We start from the raw sequence: 19,355 nt of genomic DNA, 5'->3' as shown, positions 1-19,355 counted from the left end.
GCAAAATTGAAAGGCTAATAGCAAGCTATTATGAAATTAAGTAAAGAAATGCTTATTACTTTTAATGAATGGCTTTTGATCTCAAATAAATCTTATATTTTAGCAAGTTGCTTTATGTGTTCACCCCAAGCCTTCTCCCAAACCCTGGGTGAAAATTATAGCAATAGTAAAACTGACCTCAGTTTTTATTCTGAATTTTGATCCAAATCTTTTAATGTATTTACACACAAAAAATTAAACCAAATATGACAAAATTTTAACAAATATTGGTGTTAAGTATGGATATTCATTGTATTATTCTTTCACCTTTTCTACATGTTTGACAGAAGTTCAGGATGAAGTAAAATAAGAAGTCACACATAAATATTGTATGTTGGTATTTTAATACATCCCTGGTAAAGTAATGCCACTGTATCCCTGTACTATATACCTGTGTACCTTGAAATATTAGTGTACTATACAGCATGTACTTTATCTTTGAAAAATAATGAATGCTTTAGTTTTCTAGTAAAATCTATTATTTCTTTTAAATTAATATATAAATATAACTTTCTATTTTTACAAATGTTAGATTTTAACTAAAATGTGGCTCTGATTCTTCTGTAGCAGACTAGACTAGCATTTCTAGTGCTCTGATGACAGAGGACTAGTCTGTATTTGAAAGAGAGCATCTCTCTGACATTCCACGAGTTGAGTTGTGCACAAAGGTAGGGGCATTGTAACTGCTCGTGGAACAGAATCAGCTCTGCTGCCCTCTTCTCTTCCAGCCACTAAGTGTGACTCTCCTCAAGGCTCCTTCTAAGGCTCTGACAGGTGGACTGTTTCTGTGATCACATAGCCTGGGAAGTACTGAGCTCATTTTTCTACTTCTAACAACTCCACCGAGATCCTCTAATGTCGTGGTTTTGGGGGCTTATGCTAGGGACCCTTGCCTCAGGTCTCCAGAAAAGTCACTTTTTGGGAAGTGCTGGGGAAATGAGGACTTGGCAGAGGACTGAATTGTGATAGTAGTAAAAAGACTATGGCCCTTCTTTTCAGTTTCTTTTAGACCTGCACTTCATTCTTTCCTTCCTCCTAATTCAGTGAAGTATTAGAGTAAAAGCTATTTTAAAAAGCAAAGTTGCCCACTGGCACAGAGCTGATAGAAGACTTTTCTTAAATATGGCAAAGGTAATATAATTCATTTTTATGGTTGTCTTAGTCTGTTGAGGCTACTTTAACAAAAATACCATAGACTGAGTAGCTTAAACTGCAGAAGTTTGTTTCTCACAGTTTTGGACTCCAAGGTCAGGATGCTGGCAGATTCAGTGTCTGGTGAGGACCCCCTTCCTGGTTCATAAACAGCTGTCTCTGCACTGTCCTGGCGTGCTTAGAAGGTGTGAAGATCTTTCTCGGGTCTCTTTTATAAGATCACTAATCCTGTGCATGAGGGCTCCATCCTCATGACCTGATCACCTCCCGAAGTTCCCAATTCCAAATAACATATCTTTGGGGGAGTATATTTCAACAGATGAATTTGCGGAGGCACATGCAGTCTGTAACTGGTTGTATCAGTACTTTCAATCTACTAACAGATGTAAAAATGTGGGAAATCACTGATGCAGTTTCTCTACTGCATTTTCAAACATGCATACTAATAATTGTAGCCCTAACAGAGCCCAGGCACTCCCCTTTACTTCTCTGCTGACTTTTATTACAGTATCAACTTTTTTGTTCACTTTTACCACATTGTGGTTGGTGAGATTTTTTATAAGTAGGTACAATGTACTTTTTAACCAATTGTTGGATAGTTGGGAATGGAAGAAGAGTTATTGAAACATAGAATTTTAGAACTGCAAGATCTTCTCTGGCTTATTTAATATATAATAGAGGTCATGAGACTCAGAATCATTTCCATGACTTCCCCAAGGTCATTCAACTTTCGGTGGACTGAACCAGTTGATACATTGATATAGCTGTTAGTTCAGATGCTTAAATATCTGCAGAAATTAAGGTATGCATAATATAAAGCTGTAACCGATTAAACAATATGATAGTTCATAGAATACATATAAAATTTCACATGGGATGAACACTTGTACTTAAGCTGCAGAAGGATAAGGGCCAAAAATATTTAATAGCAGCCTCTCTTTTTACTGAAATGCATTTAGGGATATTGCTTTTGACAGGCTTTACAGGCTCAGAAATAACATATTCCCTAAGTGATCATTTACTTTGATTTCTATTATTCAGTTCTTAAAGTTTTCTAGTTGTGTTGAATTTTATTATAAATACAGTTACTATAGAGCTCTATTGATTTTATTTTTTTGAAATTCCTTATTAGTTTTTCTTTTGTTTGAAGAAAGTAAATCCACCTGTATCATGCAGGCAATTACCAAGCAAGTCTGACTCCTTTCAAATGGTGCTTAGTATTTTGAAGCCGAAAAGGTATGACACTCCATTTTTTTTTTTTTTTTACTTTGAGGGTGATAATGACAGTTCTGTGACTACAGAACATTAACCCAAGGTATACTTACATTTCACTAAGTATCTAGGTCATATAAAAGCATATTGCTAATGGCTTTCTATCCTAATGGATTGCAATGGGAAAAACAAGATAGGGTTCAAAATTAACATTCTGAAGATGGTGAAGCATATTTCTAAGGAAATGTTATTATTCAATGTCAACATTGCGATGAACATTTTCTATCAAATCTATTATTGATTTCCAGTTGTTTATTTTTTTCATCTTTTTTTATGACTGGTTTCTACTTCATATTTTTTAAATATTTCAGTGCATTTATAAAAATGAACATTACAATAAAAATAATAAAGAGGACTTTGTAGTCTTCTTGAGTCAATGAGACTTCATAGAATTTAGATATTTTCAATATGAGTATTGTTATCAGGTACATTTTCCGAAGACCCTATTTTGACCAAATTTTTTTTTCAGAATTTATATTGCTCTCCAGATCAAATCTAAATGTGTCAGATTTTCAAGACCCTTCATAATATGTGTAAATCCTAACTAAATTTATTCCATATTCATTAATGTCATGATCTTTGTGTTTAGCTTAATTCAGTAAACATTTATTAAAATATTACTGTTATCTTCATTCTCATCTTTATTTCTATGTCTTTGCAATATTACCCTTCTAGCTTGGATAGCTAAAAATAATCTTTATTCATTATTTAAGGCTTATCCATGAAGACCTGGTAGTCTTTTGCATTCTACTGTGTACCTACTACTAACAACCAGATGTATATATGTAGCATTTTTTTCTTTCTCTGAATTACTATTATAGTTTATTAGTTAACATCTGATTATGTACTCTCCTGATTGTCCTTACATTGTGTCATCAATATGAATTTATCAGAAATTAATTTTTAGTATTTATATTATTTTAATTCAGTGTGACTTCCAGTGTCAGGGTCACTTTAGGAAAATTTACTGCTGTAAGAGAAATAAGTGAAAACAAATGTCTGTGAGTCAGGTTTTCTCAAACTACTGAAAGGTGCCAAATTTCATTCAAATCCTGAAAAATGACCTGGACTGTCTTTCTAAAAATTTCTAAGTCTCATGTTACTGATGAATGCATTTATTTTTTACTTTTTCAATTTATGAAGCAAGAATGAAACAAGAATTAATGAAGCAAGTGAAGAACTTAAATGGTATCTAAAGTCAGGGTAGTTTAATGGATAATATAACTAGTATCTGTATTGCCTTAGGAATCAGTTGATGTATCTTTTGAAAAACCCTATGCTAATCAGATAGGTGATTTTTCTTTCATTGCATGTAGTCATTGTGGTCATTTCTGCAACACAGTATGATTTAGTTAACTTACTGGAAATGTAATACCTTCAAATAAGGCATACCTCATTGCTAATTGTTATTCTTTTCCAAGAATGTAACCCACCATAAGAAAAGAGGTACATTTTATTTACCTTTCTTGACGCAGCTGAAATATTTCTGTAGACTTCATATAATTTTTCATTATACCTAGTGAGGGCTCAGGAAACCAAAATTCCTGATAAGCTACCTGACTCTGTTGACATCAGATAAGCCTTTCAAAGGAGTGTCATGTAATCTTTTGGATCCTGATTTAGTGTATTATCTGTCATGCAAGAGATCTTATTTGTTCTACTTTTGCTACACTAGAATCAGCCATGGGCTGAGTCACTTCAATTACTTTTTGCAAACAAAAACCTTTATTTGTCCTGATGTTTTTGTTCGTTTCCAAAGTCTCAAGTAATTTGGTACATGAGACTCTCTGGCAAATTAAAACTAAATTCTCTAGATATGTTGATTAATTTCTTAAAGAATACCATGCTGTATAATAATGTCTTTTTCTTTAAAACAAAATAGTTAATGTTTCTTTATATAAAAAAAAATTTTTGTTAAAAAAAATAGTGCTAGACTGCTCCAGAAGTATATATTTAGAAGTTATGCATAAAATAAGTTTATAATATGGAAATTTTCTTTATCTTAATGTCCTCCTAGTTCATTAATTGATAATTGTGGATGTGATTTGATGGTTTTTCACATATTGTTTTATAAAGGATATGCACAAGGCATGGGTGGGGTTGTTATCACTCCCTTCTCCCTTCTGGGACCTCATACCATTTTTAAATAAGAAAAGAATCCTGCAGGGCCACCAGAAAAAGTTCTTGAAGGTGTACTTTCTAGAAGAAAGTCTGATTGAACTATGTTTCACATAGAGTTTGAAGAATGTCATCAACTTGTATGATTTAAGATGGCTCAGTAATACATTTGAATATCTTATTGGAGTAAATAATGAATTTATATATTGTTTTTGACTTTTTTTGTCTTCTTAGATATTCACAATGTATCCATTACATTATTCTCGCTGTTGTTGCCATGTGTCTATCTGCACATCATTCCGTTCCCTCTTGTTTCTGCACAGTTTTTGTCCTGTTGGTCTCTGTCACTCTTTACAACACTCGTCCTATCTCACTTCTTGGCCATTTCAATACACATGTAAGAGAGCCTTCTAAAGACCAGTTCTTTGCCCTTCTCTCCTGCTGTTATTGTTCTTACATATGCTTCAGCCACTGACTTCTAATCACAGCCTTGATAGTATTGCTGCAGCTCCTGTATATCCTAGTTCATGTATCCATCCCCATGTGGCTACCACTTCTACTATAGTTCTGGTTCACCCCTTCTGGTACTTACTAGTATCCAACACTCCTTTATTTAATTCTTTTGTCACAACTTTATTCTGTGGAAGATCTCAAAAGTAGAGAGAACCACATGCAGAACCCTCAATAACATCAACCAGCTTCAATACTCATCAATTCACGTGCCAATTTCATTCCATCTATTATAATGTGAAGTAAATACAAAGCTATATTATCATTTCATATTTTCCTTCTCAGTTGAAGACCTTGCCTCCCAGCTCACTGAGAAAATGGATGCACTTAGAAGTTAGCTTCCATACCACCAGTATCACACATGCTCAGACACCAGCGACTGCATCCATCTAGCTTGATATTATAGATGATATTTTATTGGTTTTTATTCCATGTGCTCTAATTTCTTTTGCACTAGATCCTATCTTTTATTGCTTACTCAAAGACATTGCTCTGTCTGAGAAATTCTGTTTCCCCACCCCACCTTTCACCATCTCTTGCATCGTTAATTTTCACATTTTACTGGACTATTTCATGAGCACACAGACATCTTCTACTTCCCTCATCTTAAAACAAAACAAATACCACTCCCTTGTCCCAGCTTTACCCATAGCTACCTCTCCATTTCTCTGCTTCTTATTGCAGCCAGATTACTCAAAAGGAGTTGACTATACGTGCTGTTGCCAGTATCTATCCTCTAATTTCTTCTTAAACCCCTTCCAATGAGACGTTTGCTCTTACCACTCCACTGAAATTACACTGGTGGAAGTCATCAGCAACCTGTATATTCCTAAACCCAGTCATTCCTGACCCTTGTGTTACGTGATGTAGCAGTAAGACTTGACACTCAAGCACATTGTTCTTCTTAATATACTGTCTTAACTGGGCTTTCAGGATGCCACTTTCTCTGAGTTTCCTCATCTCCTTTGCTGGTACCTCCTCTTGTCCCAAGGCTTCGTCCTTGGTCTTCTTTTCTATTTATCCAGTCTCCATGGTGACTTGGATTTAATTGTCATCGCTATGAAACCGATACCCAAATGACGTCTTTGGCCTAGATTTTTCTATTTAGCATTCCACTTGGATATCTGCGCTCATAACTTGCATTTTAAATTTTATACCTAAAATGTGGTGCAGCTGCATTCTTCCTTGTCTCAGTGGATGACAACTGGGTCCTTCAGGTTGGTGAGGTCAACATTTTAGAGTCATCCTCTTTTTCTCCCTTTTCTCTCACATTTTCTCTGATATTCAATCCATCCAGAAGTCCTTTTGGCTCAAAGATATCCAGTATCTGACCATTTCTCTTTGTCACTGATGGTGAGTAAGAGCAGGGCCAGCGACTGTCCCCTGCCACTTGAATAGCTCCCATAGTTCTAACTGGCCTCCCTGTCTGTACCCTATCTCCTATCTTAAGTCTGCTCTTAACACAGCAGCCAGAGCAGTCCATTCCCAACATAAATTAGATCCTGTTATTACCTCAATTTAAAAGCCTCACATAGCTTACATTCTTACAAAGAAAGAAAACGCTGAAGGCTTTATAGTGCCTTCAAGGCACTGTGAATACTCTCTCCCCTTCTCATTTCATTTCACTGTTTCCTTGTTGCTTGAGTATCCCAGGCATGCTCCTTACATAGGGCCCTTTCAGCTGCTGGTTGCATCTGCCCTGAGCACAATTCCTCAAAATACCCACTTTGATGACTTCCTCAATTCCTATTATGTCTTTCTCAAATGACATGTTCTGAAAGACGCTCACCCTAAAAACCCAAACCCCTCCTTGATCTCTAACCCATGATCCCCCTTCTCCTGCTCTATTTTTTTCCCAACAAACTTATCCTCTTAGAGCTTATCACATAATTTATCTATTTATTTCTTACAGTTTCTTCTCCCACTAGAATGTAAGCTTCACAAAGGCCAGGGATTTTATCCTTCTTATCTGGCACATAGTAGGTGATCAATCAAATGTCTCCCTCTTTTCAACATTATTTCACTTCCATTGTTTCTCAGAGTCAATAATCATTCCAGTTAACAACAGTTAACTTGGACCTCTCCATTTTAGAGGCCTGTTCTTTAGGATCTTTCTCTGTGTGTTTACCTTCTTAATCATAATGCCTTTCTTTTCCATTTTTTTTTCTTTTGCTTACTCTGTTTGTTAAGAAAATTTTAGGCAAATGTATTTATTTTCTGGTCTCCAAGTCTTCTTATAGCCTTTCTCATATTTGGCACTTTCTTAGCCATATTTTTATTTCTAGAAGATTCTTTTTTTTCTGTCCTATCTTCCTAACACTTTTGTTCTTAACGCTAGTTCATCAAATCTTCCTTTTTCCCAGAAATGTTTCCTATAAAAAATTGTAGAATGCATTTCCACCTTCCTAATATGTGTCCCCTCCATCTACCCTAAAGGTACCCCTGCTATCCATGATTCTCATTCACCCCTCATTCAACATCCTACTGAAATACGGATTCCTTTTGACTTCAAGCTAGTACCCGATTATTAGTATTACAAGTCTGTATATAGCCATTTGTTTATTTTCAATATAATTTTTATCTTCTATTTTAGAAAACTGCACAAATATTTGTGTATACATTTATAAGTGTTATGTATTTAATTATTTCCTATTTTATCCTATTCTTACCGAGAGCAAGCAATTACTCAGTCTTTCCTTATTGAGTCTCTAATTTGTTCCATATTCTTATCTTTAACAGGTCATTGCTTTAGTGATGGACATATTCACAGATGTGGATATTTTCAAAGAAATGGTGGAGGCATCAACGCGTGGGATATCTGTATACATTCTGCTTGATGAGTTCAACTTTAATCATTTCCTAAAGATGACCGAGAAACAGGGCTGTCAAATTCAGCGTCTCAGGGTAAGAATTCTATATGTATGTGTTTGTGTTTTTTCCAAAAATGTTGTGTGCCTTTTTTAGCTCAGTTGAATTTAAAGCATGTCAAGCAATATTACTCCAAAAATAAATCCTAAGTATGTGTGTGTTTATATATAAGGTGGTTTGATAATTTATCACAGAAGGGTCCCCTTGTACTTTTTGGAATGCGACTGAAAACACGTCTTTGTGATGATCTTGTATGGTACTTGTTTCTCTTAAGCTTCTGAGTTAACTTTGCTGCCAGTCATAATTAATGCTTCCGATTTGCATGCACCATCTTGAAACCACTGACTCAGGTGATTCTCCCATTGAGCAGATGTTGCTTATCACAATCATTTGACATAGTGTTTTCAGATACATTCAGCTTTTTCAAAGGAAGGCGGATTTTAATTTTAGTTATTTTGGCATCATGCTATTATACCTCAAGAGGATCTTTTACTTTGGGACACTAAGTGATTTATGAAACCATTCTGTGTAAATGTAAAGTAATATCTCCTATTTAAGTTATGTTAAAATACGTATTTTAAGTAAATATTTTCTTTAAGTATTTCCCTTTTAAGTGATGTTGTAAAATTTCACTGCTTTTTGTTTTGTGTTTTAAGAAAATCACTTCAAGTATACTTTTTTAGTAGTAAGGTTTTATATTGACATCAATTCATATATTTTACTTTTCAAAATACTCCCTTTCTAGTCATCATTTTTACTATGTATGTATATGTTATTCTAGAATATTCGAGTGCGAACAGTAAAAGGCCAAGATTATCTTTCAAAAACAGGAGCAAAATTTCATGGAAAACTAGAACAAAAATTTTTATTAATTGACTGCCAGAAAGTTATGTATGGATCCTACAGGTAAGATCATTTTCAACCATTTATAGAATTTATTAGTTTCAAATTTTAATGTAATCTGTTTAGTTATTTCCTAAAAATAAAAAAAGAACCCTTGTATAGAAGCTTGGAGACTTGGTTGCAGTTCTGGGTGCCTCTAAAGAGCATGAAGACATTGGGCAAGTCACATGACTTCCGTAGGTTTCAAGTTCTTCATCCCCAATACGAGGGGACTGATTAATATCCCAGGTTCCCTTCAGTTCCATGGTGCACAAAGTGTTTTTTGCTTCTTATGAAAACAGTACATAGTATGAACTTAATAACTGTTTGTAAAAGTAGAAGCTGTTTATCACTTTGAAGAAGGCTGTCAAATAGATTTTTCTTATTATCACTTTGAAGAAGGCTGTCAAATAGATTTTTCTTATTTGAGTATTATTAAGAATCTGATAATTATCATGTAGTTGCTATAGTACTGCCAAAAAAGCATGTTAAAAAGTCCAGCTATTTACAATGCCGTAGTTGACACTAGACATGTTTACTCAGCCCCAGATGCTACTCTGATACCTTCTGAGGCAACCGCTGGTGGAATATGTACTGTGTTCTAGCCTGGCTATTTTACGTATTTCATCACCAATCCTTACAATTCAGCTGCAAGGCAGCTGTTTTCATCTATATTTTATAAATGATATACTGAATTTCCAGAAGATGAAACAAGTTGTGTAAAACCCCACAGTTAAGGGTCAGAGGCAGTCCAGGACTGGCTGGCTCCAGAGTGGAAGTGCTGTGCCATATACTCTCTTATAAATTCTGGGCATCAGTCCTGAACAGGATACACAGTAAGGCAATAGCAACGGGCACATACCAACACCAGCAAGTAACATGTGCACTGCTAGGTCACCTGGGCAGAGGAGACTCATTACTAAACGCTGCAGGAAGAAGCCAGGAGAGCTGCAGATGTAAGCACAGTGTGAGGGGAAACTTTTTGCCCTTATCTTAAGATCTTAAAAAGTCCACGAGAAGACGGTGGGAGGGATAGGCAGGGAGGAGCAAGTTACTTAATGTGTTGGCCCTTTAGTTTGCTCCTCTGTACAATGAGGATAATCATAGAACCTACCTCATGTTGTTGTGAGGATTAAATGAGTTAATGCATCCAAAGCCCATAATTTAGCTAGTATTTTAGGCCTAGTATTTTAGTTTTAACTGTTATTATCTGCTAACTTTCTCCTTAAGCTCAGGGACTATTTTTGGAAAATGCTATTTGGAGTTCCAAAGGAAAGCTTGTTAAGATCAGAAATTACAACTAGTGCTTGAAACTAATGAGTCCTTTTGAAGAGTAATTATATATGCTTATTTAGTCCACTTCTTTTTAGAGGGTTTTTAATTGAAATTTTAATTAAAATTGGGAGTTTATTTGATGTATATAGAATGCTATTTATTAGTTACTCTCATCATAATGAATACTTTCTATTTTTATTATTTAACTTGGCTCTTAAGGTTATCCTCAACAATAAATTTACCTCAACTTTGTTTTGCTACCAATAGGTATTAATAGGTGCTCTCTGTTGAGATGACTAGAGCTGAGTTACTTCAGAATTGATATTGGGAAAAACAAACAACTACAAAAACTCTATCTCATAAGCCAGGGGCAGAATTTACATTACTATTTATGGAATACTAGGATCACAGATTATAAAAATTCATCAAAACTCTTTATCTAACAACTCTACCCTTTATTATTTCATGTTGGTTTTAAATTTATTTAAAAAATTAATGGTTGTTAGCTCTTGTCCTTTTTTTTTTCTGACTGATCATTATGGACCTTTCCTAACAGGATCTAATGGAATAGGTATGAACCTGTCGTCATAGAAACTGGTTAAAATTGACTTCCTTTTGGTTAAAAACAGGCTTCATCTCTTATAATTTTCCTCATAGGCAAATTCAGAATATCTTCTTTAGTTCAAAATTCTTTGCCATAAAATGCCCCCATATTCCAAGCTCTCGCAGGTTCTCGAGAGGCTTGGTGTCTGTACTCACCGCAGTCACACATTGGGTGGCAGCTCAGTCGTCATGATGACAGTTTTACCAGGAAAAGACAGACAACAGGTGTTTTGCCTTATCGTGATACCAACATTGATGAGGTGAAACATTTAGATACTTTTTATCAATGTATGTAGATAAAATTTCAAATTGGATACCTTCCAATTTGAAATTCTCATATGAAAAATCTGGAAGATATTTAGTAAAGTTTTGTCCACAAATTTGACTGAGAGACAGTTTTACAAGCTTTTTAAAAATCTTATGATCTCTATAAAAGTTACTTTCAAAAGACAAATGTCACTGTAGGCTCCAACGTGCCGTTTTTTGACCAGATCGCCACATGTGGAGATCCGCCCAGTGCCCTTTACTACTTTCATCCCATGGGCTTCACTTTATAACCCCTAGCCAGGAACTCGAGAGTTTTTGAGCCACTCTTTAATATGTGAATTCATAACCACCTTCCAACTCAATGACTGCTATTTGACAGGGAATTTGGAATGGGTGAGAGTAGCAAGGTAATTTTATTTCTTATCTAAGTAAATGCATGTGCGTATTTTTAAAAATTCAAATATTACTAAAAGAGATGCAATACAAAACAGTAGTTTTTGTTCTCCATCTCTATCCATTTTGGCTTCCTGACCTCCAGATGCAAGTATTTAATTCTTTTAGCTAGCTCTTCTGATACCCACTTCATTCTCTTAAATAATGTGATTATACTGCTGTTTCTCAACTTATCACTGCTTGCTATTGTCTCAACTTTATATTATGATAATTAAAGAATTATATTTCCTGCCCACCCATATCCACTTGCCTTTCTGGTCTCCATTCAGCCAATATATCTTTATCAAAATTTTTTGATTTAATGAGAAGTCTGGGTTTGCATTACTGAAAGTGTCAGAATGGATCACTGATGAGCCATCAAGCAATTTATAATGTTTCCTTTTCATAACAAAGTTAATAATGACCCTTTTGTCTTGATTTTATTGTCTTTGTTTTCTATTATCTAATGCCACTTTTTTTCTAGTTCACTGCAGATTTCTTAGCACATGAACAACTTTTCCAAATGTTCATTTATTTTCTACCAGCAATCTGTGATGTCCAATCTGGACTGGTAGGGTCTGTAACCTGCAGCACAGCGGGGATTCTGGCATTTCCCCTATTTCTGGGTAGCTTAAGCCACAATTTCTTGAGTCCCATTTTTAATCTCATTTTTTTTCTCCTCATTTTTGATTTTACATCAGATATTTTCTCCCAAGTGTGCTCAGGAACATTTCCATTAGGATTTTTAAAGTCCAAACATTCATAATTTTAAGTGATTTATGGTTTAACTGGGGATGAACTCCATCACTTTTCCTCTGAATTTGAAGGTGGTGTCCTGTAGCCAGAACTGATGTGGACAAGTCTCAAATGCTTGTTATTCCCATTCTTTCCATGTAACTTTTTAAAAAAATTTCCCTTTCATTCCGTGCTATTCTCAAATTTATTATCATGTTTCTAGGTTTAGGCCTTGTTAAATTTGTTGTTCTGCGCAATCCAAATACCCATAGCTTTCAATTATGGGATGTTTTCTTATTCTTCGAAAGATTTCTTCTTCTCATTTTTCTGTTGTCTGGAATTCTTACTAACTAGATTTTTGCTCTCATTATGTTTTATTTTCTCTGATTCTCCATCCAGGGATGGGGAGTATTATTCTGCCTGGGGGATTCTCTCAATTATATCTTCCAAACCTTGTATTATAATTTTCTTTTTAAATGTAGCCATCAAATATTTTGAATATATGCTACTTATACCACTTTTATAGCATCCTGTTTATGTTTTATAAATGCATTATTTCCTCTATTTCCTTGGGGATGTTACTTGTAGTTTTTCTCTGTGTGTGTATGTGTGTGTAGTTTCATATATATTTGTATGTGCTTTTTCTCTATTTCCTCCAGGTACCTGTTTCCTGTTTTTTGTTTTGTTTTGTTCTCTGTTTTGCTCAAGTTTTGTAAGCAATCTTCTGAATGTTTTTTACTTGTCTGCCAGTATTTTTTTAAGTGTTATTTAAGAATGAGGGGCTATAAAGCTTATTAGAAATTGTGTGGGAAATACTGATCGGCAGTTGAGTTTACAGTAGAGTGTTTGGCTGGGGTCCTGGCAACTTAACAACAAGATCACTAAATGTCAGTATAAATAGTTCTTTTATCTGGAGCTATTCATTGCTTCCCAAGACTAATCTCTAAATTGATTATGTCCAATTGAATGTCTTTCTGTTACCTGAAATTACTTTACAGTATTATTTCCTGATTTATAAAGCAGGAACCTTTTCCAATTGCAGTCTATTCAGCAGTATGTTATCTTCTATTTCCTGAGCTCAACACCTGGAGGTCACTTTTATTCATAACCTGTACATATCCTTTATATCCTGCAGATATTCTAATTCTTTCTGCTTGTTGCTGACTCAACATTTTGCTCATTATTTTACTTAATTTCTCATTTTACTCAGTTTCTGCTCTGGTTTGGAGTCTTACTACCTCATTCAAACTATCTTACTCATCAATGTAAGTGCAAACCTTCACCTGTCAAGTCTGTACTACAGATAGTGACTGAAAGAAATTATCCCCCAAACATCTCTTTAGATCATAATTCATCCAAATTTGGAAACACATCCTCCACAATCAAATTCTCTGTTTTGCTTTCAAGATTTCCCTTGCTAGTTCATCAATCTCTTGTAGTTTCCTTACTTCAGCTAAATATAATTTGTTTTCTGTGTTCAGCCAAAGCATGGCCATTATTGCTTCTTTCCTTTTTCCATATGTTTCTTCTCCCATGCAAATTATTCTCCCACACCTTTCAGGTCTGAAGATCTGGGTATCTACTCTCTTGTCAAAATACTGCTCGACTTGCATTGTCTCCAGGGATTTTCTCTTTGATAGCTGACTACCAAATTCCTTTACTTCCCATTTCTAACTAATTTTGTATCCTTATGTTTAGTGGGGTGGAAAATTCCTTTAATTACTCACTTCTGTACCATTTCTCTTACGTTGGCCTGGTGGCCCACCATGTGTACGTACATAAAGAGCGCTTAGTAAATGTTCTTCATAGCATGCATTCAGTAATAGATACAATGAAACACATCAGAATAATGAGATTGTTAAGTTGTACACTGCTTTTTATGATATTTTATGTATTTTAAATTAATACTGTGAACATTCTGTTAACATTTTCATCTGTCTTTGTTATCGTTTCCCCATATAAACAGTAAGCTCCTTCACTGTGGAGAATTTCTCTGTATCCTTTTCCTTTTGTATTAACCCCCATTATACCATGTACATTATCTGGTTCTTAGCATATTAACAATTCCTTTTCAGCTCAGTGACTCTGTATGTCTCATTATCTAGATTTCTAAAAACTACATTTAAAATTTTGTATGAAACTTCAAGATAACTGTCACTTCTAAATTCTAGGAAAGAGATTAGAAGTTCCACAAAGTGCTATGCAGTAGTTACAAGCTTTAATTTCCTAGAAATTGTATGCTATAGTGAAAGGTCTTAATTGGCATTCTGACTGGCATGGTATGTTTGTCAATCCCGTGTACATAAAGTGTGATGATGTATATGCCCTTTAGTGACTGAGGCTGCCGCCTACATATCCTGTCTCTGTTTACAACTCCTGGCATCCTAAATTATACTTATTGAGTAACCCACAGAGATAAAATACACATATTAGCACGGACCTAGTTTGCATTATAACATGTTAGAACTATGAGGAATTGTAGCGATTATGCCGTCCATGTCCTCATTTTGGACGTGAGGAAGCTCAGGCCCAACCTCATGTGGATAGCTCAGAAGAAGCCAGTCTCTCAACTTCCCCACTGACCCTAGCCTGCAACCTGCCAGGATGCTGTATGTGAAATACCATTTTTTGCTCCACAAATATTAGAAGGCAGAGTTGTAAAATGCTCAGCAGGCTTTTCTGTGGACTTTTGGAAAGTAGTGTAAGAAATTCTGGTAGATTCGAAGCCAAGAATTGAGTTGCTTTGTTATTAAAATATAAATATATTACAAGCATTTAATGATTGAAGAATGTTCTAAATTATGGTGACCAAGGAAAACAAATGAAAATTCTCTTTTGTTGGCATTAAATAACATGTTTGCTTTAGTAGAGATATATATTGCAGCTAATCTTTTAACAGCAAATTAAAATTTTCCTATTTATTTTCTAGCTATATGTGGTCATTTGAAAAAGCTCACCTCAGCATGGTGCAGATAATCACAGGACAACTTGTTGAGTCCTTTGACGAAGAATTTAGAACTCTCTATGCCAGATCCTGTGTCCCCAGTTCATTTGTCCAGGAAGAATCAGTGAGGGTGAAGCATGGCAAAACACTCTGGGAGAATGGCACCTACCAGCGTTCAGTTTCTTCATTAGCTTCTGTTTCCAGCCAAAGGAACCTTTTTGGTAGGCAAGACAAAATTCATAAACTAGAATCTGGTTACTTCAAAAACAGAGGGATATATACTGTCAATGAACATGAGAAATATAACATAAGAAATCACAGATACAAGCCTCATTTTATTCCAAACTTTAATGGCCCAAATGCAGTCCGTCAGTATCAACCCAGTCAGGTAAATGAAAATTGGAAGAGGCATAGCTATGCTGGGGAACAGCCAGAAACGACACCATACCTGCTGCTTAGCAGGACTCTGAATCGCAACGTGAATCCTCCCAGCAAATGGAAAAGGCCCTCAGATAGTGTCAGTGTGGCATCTTCCTCACAGGGAGGCTATGCAGGCTACCACAACACACCTGCTCAGAGTTTCGCTCATCGGCTTGCCCAGAGAAAAACAACAAATCTTGCAGAAAGGAATTCAAATGTGCGGAGGTCTTTTAATGGGACCGATAATCATATTCGCTTTTTGCAGCAACGAATGCCAACTCTTGAACATACCACAAAGTCATTCTTGCGTAACTGGAGAATTGAATCCTACTTAAATGATCATTCAGAAGCTGTACCCGATTCAAATGGATCATCTCTGGGAGACCGGTTCGAGGTCTATGATGGTTCTGAGAATGTGAAAGCCAATGCCGTTTATACTCATTCTCGGCTTCGTTCCTCTTTTGTGTTTAAACCAACTCTACCTGAGCAGCAGGAAGTTAACAGTTGTACGACTGGCTCTTCAAATTCAACTGTCATTGGTTCCCAGGGAAGTGACACACCTAAAAAGGCCCCAGACACCCCTACAAGTGCACAGCCATTGACAGACAGGCCCTCCCCAGAACCAATCCCCAAGCTCCCATCCCCGTCAGAGGCACCAAACTTGCACACCTTGCAGGTTCCTGAAAACCAACCAACAGCCTTAAATGAAACTACAAATGGCCAGGCAGAGTCAAACAGCTACTTATACGCCACCTTCTGTGGAAACAAGCAGACAGAAAATCTCAAGAATGAACAAAATGAGAGTTTTCTTAAAAGGCGAAGTTTCCCATTCTTTGACCACTCCAAAGCCAATTTAGATCATGGAAACAGTAAGCATTATGTATATAGTACCCTTACCAGGAATCGAGTTCGACAACCAGAAAAACCCAAAGAGGATTTGCTGAAAAGTTCTAAAAGCATGCACAATGTGACCCATAGTGTGGAAGAGCACGGGGAGGTTATAAAGAGAGACTCTCCCAGTGACACTACTACCAAGTCAATTTCCGTCGCTGCTTTGCTTGATATGAATAAAGAGGAACCTAACAAAGAACTCACTTCAAAGAAGGAAGTTAAGAGTTCCCCGAGTTTTTTGAAAAAGGGATCTCAGAAATTGAGGTCATTACTTAGCCTTACCCCAGAAAAGAAAGAAACTCTATCTAAAAATAAAACACCTGCCTTCTATAGAATGTGCAGTAGTTCTGACACATTAGTTTCTGAGACTGAAGACAATCAAAAACTTAAAATATCAGAACCAAAAGTTGATTCATCTCCTAGAAGAAAGCGTTCTTCCCCCTCAAACTCTCAAGGCAGCATCCACAGGAGTAAGGAAGATGTAACCGTTGGCTCATCTCAGGGGATGAGTTCTCCATCTGATGAGAGTAATAAAATAATACCTTCTCCAGGTCCAATTGAAAGCAGGTTCTTGGAAAGGGCAGGAGATGCCTCTGCCCCAAGATTTAACACAGAGCAGATCCAATACCAAGATTCAAAAGAGAGTAATGCAGCTGTTGCTCCAGAAAGGAAACAAGCAGCTTCTCCAAGGCTGAGGCCCAGTGAGCTACTAAGATCTCATTCAACTGATCGGCGTGTTTACAGTCGTTTTGAGCCATTTTGTAAGATCGAAAGCCCTATTCAGCCAACGAGCCACGTGCCAAACACTGGTATCCACCGCCCAGAAATAAAATCCACAACTTTGGGCAATAGTTATGGCAGGTCCAGCCCAATGCTGAATTACAACACTGGGGTTTATCACACCTACCAGCCAAATGAAAACAAGTTTCGAGGATTTATGCAGAAGTTTGGAAACTTCATCCACAAAAATAAATGAAACACTGTAATTGCAAATAGATATTAAAATACAAAATGAATGTGGCTATAAATATTTGTCCAAAGAACACTGTGGTCAGTTCTTGTAACAGGCCAACCAATTTGTAGAGGGACAGAATTTGGGGTATGATATATATGTTTACCAACATACATACTTATGTACAGTAAGGTGGTTCTGTGTGATAAAGTTATACTTAATTGCACTATAGATGGAATGTCTCTATGTATATGATTTTTAAATGGTAATGGTAAAGAAAAGGTAATTAAGTTGTAATGGTAAAGAAAAGGTAATTAAGTTGTTTTCTTCAGACTGAAGATCTTAAGGCTTAACTAGAAACTTTAGTGCAGAGATAGTGTATGGATTTTAACCATTCGTTGAAAGTCTTTCCTTTTTAAAAAGGATCATAGTACTATCAGGGCTTTTTATAATAGGTCTTTTTGGAGTTTTCATACTTTGAAATTATGAGAAAATAGGACAAAGCCTTTTTAGTCTTTAATTACCTTTAAGTTCTACAGGATAATGTTGTGTTTTTAGTAATGTTCTATTGATTTTCCTGCGGAGCCTATGCAACTAGCTGGGCAGCAGTTCAATTTAAATTATAGAACTCAACAGTCCTACAACCATCCAGGATGTGCTGCTTTCCACTCTGGACCAAGGGAGCCTTTACTCCACTCACCCATCAGCTGCTAATATTTTATAGTCATTCCTTCCTTCAAACTTATAGCAAGCCAGCAGGAATTGGAAAAACTTGAGTTATTCCTCTTCTCTTTCTAATGTAAGAAAGCTTTTAGAAATGTAAACTTCTGCAATTTTTTAAAACCTTGGATTAGTATGACAATGCTTATGTGTTTTGCTTGAAAAAAGTCTTTATTCTTTTATATCCTGTGCCACTAATGGTGTGACCTCACGGTGTTCTCATGAGTACGGCAATGAAAGTGAGAAATGGCACCTGCCTCGTTCTTCTAGGATCATGGGGTCTGGCTGAACGTTTTAAGTCTTTCTGTATCGTAATTCGATGACAATATTCAGATCATAAGATACTTTTGCTTTTCTTAGAGTGATGAAATAATGACTCCATATCCATTATAAAAACTTGGCTCTCCACGGAGGACAGAATTCAAGAAACAATTCATCATTTGAGAAGTGTGAAGTGTTTCTATGACACTTTGAATATATTATTTAATATCTCCTAAGTTGCTGACTGGGGCAGTATGTTGTTGTTTTAGAAATTTAAGATTTAGTCAAATATTAATATATATGTCATTAAATAATTAAAATAATAGCATTTTAATACCTTTACCTTGAAAATTCTTTTCCATAGTATTTATAAACATTAGGAAACATGACAGGAGAAAAACACAACAGTGGGGGTGGGGAGAAACACTCTATTTTTGAGCACTTACTGTAGACCAGGTCTTGAGCTAGAATCTAAACTCCCAGTAAATATATTTTTGTGGGTACCATTGTCCCAATTATGTATAGATGATGAATCAGGTAATAAAGACACTTAGACTCAGAAAGGTCATGTCTCAAGTCACACAACTAATAAGTAATGGTACTAAAACATCTATAACATTCTGTCATATGACATTACCTCGCAATGTGGTAATAGCTGTATCACCCAAACTGTTGAGAATTGAGAAAATGTTTATATTTTTCTGACTCAATAATCAACCGAAAAGGTTGAGTTGAATTCTTCCAGGTAACAAAGATGTACAGGGTTTTAAATAATCATAGTAGATGAGATGAGGGATTGAAATTGAGATTAATTTCTGAATGTTACCAAGCTGGCCAGTTTTAATTGCCAGGCAGCCATTTCCATCTCCTTCTGGATAAAGAGAAATGAATTAGGCATTACTAAAATATAGCAAGTTTTCCTGTAGAACTTAAAGGTAATTAAAAACCAAAAAGGCTTTGTCCTATTTAGTCATAATTTAAAGCTATGAAAACGCAGTAAAGACCTTTTATAAA

At 35.7% G+C, this 19,355-nt stretch overlaps 1 protein-coding gene across 2 annotated transcripts in view; it reads left to right on the top strand.

Moving 5' to 3' along the window:
• FAM83B (family with sequence similarity 83 member B) overlaps positions 1-19,355 on the top strand; it is an 80,237-nt gene extending 60,882 nt beyond the window's left edge. For both annotated transcript variants that reach the window (XM_017658947.3, XM_037020824.2), the window contains exons 3-5: positions 7,831-7,995; positions 8,741-8,865; positions 15,083-19,355. In XM_017658947.3, coding sequence (XP_017514436.3) covers positions 7,831-7,995; positions 8,741-8,865; positions 15,083-17,384 — 2,592 coding nt within the window. In that variant the 3' untranslated portion in view covers positions 17,385-19,355. The remainder of the gene's footprint in view (positions 1-7,830; positions 7,996-8,740; positions 8,866-15,082) is intronic.

This window comes from Manis javanica, chromosome 16 (assembly GCF_040802235.1).
Source record: "Manis javanica isolate MJ-LG chromosome 16, MJ_LKY, whole genome shotgun sequence".
NCBI lineage: Eukaryota > Metazoa > Chordata > Mammalia > Pholidota > Manidae > Manis > Manis javanica.
This window is presented reverse-complemented; position numbering and strand designations above follow the sequence as displayed.